This window comes from Drosophila innubila (assembly GCF_004354385.1).
Source record: "Drosophila innubila isolate TH190305 chromosome 2L unlocalized genomic scaffold, UK_Dinn_1.0 4_B_2L, whole genome shotgun sequence".
Classification (NCBI taxonomy): domain Eukaryota; kingdom Metazoa; phylum Arthropoda; class Insecta; order Diptera; family Drosophilidae; genus Drosophila; species Drosophila innubila.
Window position 1 is genome coordinate 1,036,016 of NW_022995372.1, and position 3,493 is coordinate 1,039,508.

Consider the following 3,493-nt stretch of genomic DNA (forward strand, 5'->3'; position numbering starts at 1 on the left):
GCCTCTCCCCCTTCCCCATTCAACATAGGACAGCTGGAAAGATATGTCACTTAATTATATGTATATACATATATGTGCTATTGATGTCGTTCCTTAAAATATATGAATAAATTATTCTTGCTGCTCTTAAGCAGACTAAACTCTATTTTGAATATTAGTTTCAAACATTATCATCACTTTAAAATTGTCAGTTGAATACAAGTACAATTAAAATGAATTAAATTGATGATAAGTTAAAGATTTTGGTTTTAAAAACGTTTAATTGTATGCATTTAATAAAATATACATTAAACATCTGAATTTTCAATTATATTTAATGATAACTAAAATATATCATTTGTTATTTATAATTTTTTGGCCTAAACTAATAGGTAGATCTAAAATATTTTATCGTCAACATGTAAACACATTTTATGGATTTTCCTTTTAATTTGCAATCATAAAAATAAATAAAATAAATTTTAAAATATTACGTCAAGTATACGAACTGTTGGTTAAATAAACTAATTCATAACTTTTAAACAATGCTTTAATATTTTAAGTGAGCAAAAATTTTGTTTTTAATATTTTTGTATATTTTATAAATTCCATGAGTATATCTTTATATATATGTTCTTGATCAGTATCAACATCTATTTCTTGGGAAGTATTATCGACGTCATGTATATTTTATATATGTTATGTATTATGGAATTGAATGTCGAGAGAAATGTGGACTAGTGCCAAGTTTTAATGAATATATATACGAGTGTGAGTAAATATATACGATAGTCTTTAAAGAATTCACTTTTTCACCTCTTTCAGATTTCGACTCAGTTAGTCTACTCGGGAGTTCAGTAAAGATCGGTCACAATATGTTGATTAAAACATTTTATCTATTTTGTATAATAAATGTATTATATACATTCTCGTACGCAATTCACGTTTCGGAATATAACGAGTCTTCTTTAATTCTTTCAATGAGTTCCCAGTTATCCACATTAAGGTGAGATTTATATAACTAAAATTATCTCAAGCTGGTCTATATAAAATCTGTGAGAAATATTAAGAACATCATATGTGAAAGCTGGTCAAAAAAAGTGTTAGAATAACTCGATTGTAATACTTATACCCATATAATATTATTTCTATTGTACACATGTTAAGCTTTAATTATCTAGTTCAATTCATGGGCCAAGTCGATATTCAACTGTGCCATAAAATATGAGCAAAGACAGAAAATAATGGATGACCAGTTCCTACATAAGTCTTATCAATTTATGTGTTTTTGACACATCTGGTGTCTATAGTTTCTATCCACGATCCTAAATATATAGCATCGGTCTCAGACCACCGTGTTTAATGATCTTAGCATCCAAGTATCTGCTTATGACGGCTTCTCAGCTAATGTTGATCATTACGTGAATCGAACTGTTCCACATTTGGCTCATCTGATTATAATAAGTAACGCCAAACATTGTCAGGTTCATTTCGAAATTTTGTGTATGTCGCAAAGCAATTTTTGCAATCAAATAAAATGTTTAATTAAAGCTTTTCTTATTATTTCGCACACGTCTATATATAAATACAGAATATTTCATATATATATTCATATATTTCTTAGAACGGAGGTGGAAAAACTTATGAAAGATGGAGTTGATAAGGAGTTGGCTATAAAATCTCTCGGATTGGAGTTGGAAGGACAGAGGAAATGTGACGCTGATAAGGAAACGATTAATCATCTTCTTAAAGCGGAGGTGGAACGACAGGGAAAGTTGATAGATGAACTTGCTAAGGATCGCCAAGAAAAGTTAATTGATGGACTTGTTAAGTTGACAGACATTGAAGTTCTTAAAAAGGGGCAGGATCGACTGAAGAAAGAAGCAGATGATAACGAGTCGGAAATACAATCACTCAGAGTGGATCTGGAATCGACTAATCAACTACTCAGAGCAGAGGTGGAACGACAGGGAAAGTTGATAGAAGAACTTATTATTAAATCGAATAATCAAGAAAAGGGGTTTAACCCACACAATTGTACCGAGGCCAAGACAAGTGGGATATATAACATAGTTCTTCCCAACTTTAGTAGTCAACCATTTAAAGTTGCCTGTGACGCGGGAACTCGGGGAGGGGGATGGACCATCATCTTGAGGCGGATGGACGGCAGTGTCGAATTTCATCGTAGCTGGACTGAATACAAAAATGGATTTGGAGAGCTGAGTGGAGAGTTCTTCTTGGGACTGGACAAAATCCATGCAATCACGGCAGAGCGGAGACAGGAATTACTAATACTTCTTGAGGACTTTGAAGGAGATGAGAGATTTGAGACATACGATGAATTTGAAATCGGTGACGAGGATCAACAATATGTCTTACACACTCTGGGCATAGCCAATGGAACTGCTGGTGATTCCTTTTCAGAACATAAAGGTTCGAAATTTTCAACATTTGACCGGGATAATGATCCCCATCCATCGACACACTGCGCCGAAAAATACAATGGTGCCTGGTGGTATCCTAAAGGTTGTCACGCATGGTATGAATAAATTTCAATTTTTTATTAAAGATTTGATTATTAACTTGAATTCTTACAGCAAGTTGACCGGCAGATATAAGGACAACACAGTTGGCAAAGGCATCAATTGGAGCAATTTTCATGGTTACGATTACTCACTCAAGAAAGCCGTAATGATGATACGCCCAAAGAAAGTGATATAAAAAGCTGTTTCAACATCAAAATTAAATGCCTTGTGAGATGTGTTATTCGAATATGCAAATTAAATTTAAATAAAGTTAATTGACGTTCTGCTTTCATCTCATTCTTTTTCTTGCACTCTTTTTTTGCTACTCTTTCTCACTATGTTTTCCTCTCGCTTTCTTTCTCTCTTATTTCTAGTGTGTATGTTTTTCTTATGTTCATATGCAGTACATTTAGTACATTTATGTTTGTGAGTGCAATCCAAAGCTTCAGTTTTCTTACTTGCTTTTATAATAGCTCCATAATGTATAAATTAACCAGCTGCAAATTGTGGTTGGATTACTTAAAAGCTCATATAAATTTAAATTTGCTATTCTATACTATTCTATATTAAACTAAAAACACTTAAATTAATAACTTAAATTAATTTATTTTAGCTAAGTTTTATTTATATTGAAAAGATTTTCCAAACTAAATTAAATTGCAACTCAACTTATTAAATGTAAATTATTAAATTAAACTTGCAAATTGCTTTACTGGAAATTGAAAGTTTCTGCCATCGCTTCGATATTTGATTAAATAATCCTTAAATCAATCAGCTAAGCTGTCACTGTGTCCTGCCCAATTGCTTGTGCTGTTTTAACCCAATTTATTTCAAGCACTACAAATACAATTCTCAATGTGTGCAATTTGTAAGTGGTCGGCAAATTGTTTTAATGGCGAATGTTTCGCAATTAAATATTTAAAATGTACACTCATATTTTGCTGTGCCAATTTCAATTTCTTTTCCTTTTTTTAGGACATATTTCTATT

General features: G+C 31.8%; 1 protein-coding gene across 1 annotated transcript; it reads left to right on the forward strand.

Annotated features, from left to right (window-relative positions):
* The first annotated feature begins 900 nt into the window (after positions 1-900).
* On the forward strand, positions 901-2,801 carry LOC117780247 (ficolin-1-like). The gene is made up of 3 exons (XM_034616699.1): positions 901-985; positions 1,604-2,518; positions 2,577-2,801. Exons 1-3 carry the CDS (start codon positions 960-962, stop codon positions 2,698-2,700), a joined length of 1,065 nt encoding a protein of 354 aa, XP_034472590.1. The 5' UTR covers positions 901-959; the 3' UTR covers positions 2,701-2,801.
* Positions 2,802-3,493: the final 692 nt, after the last annotated feature.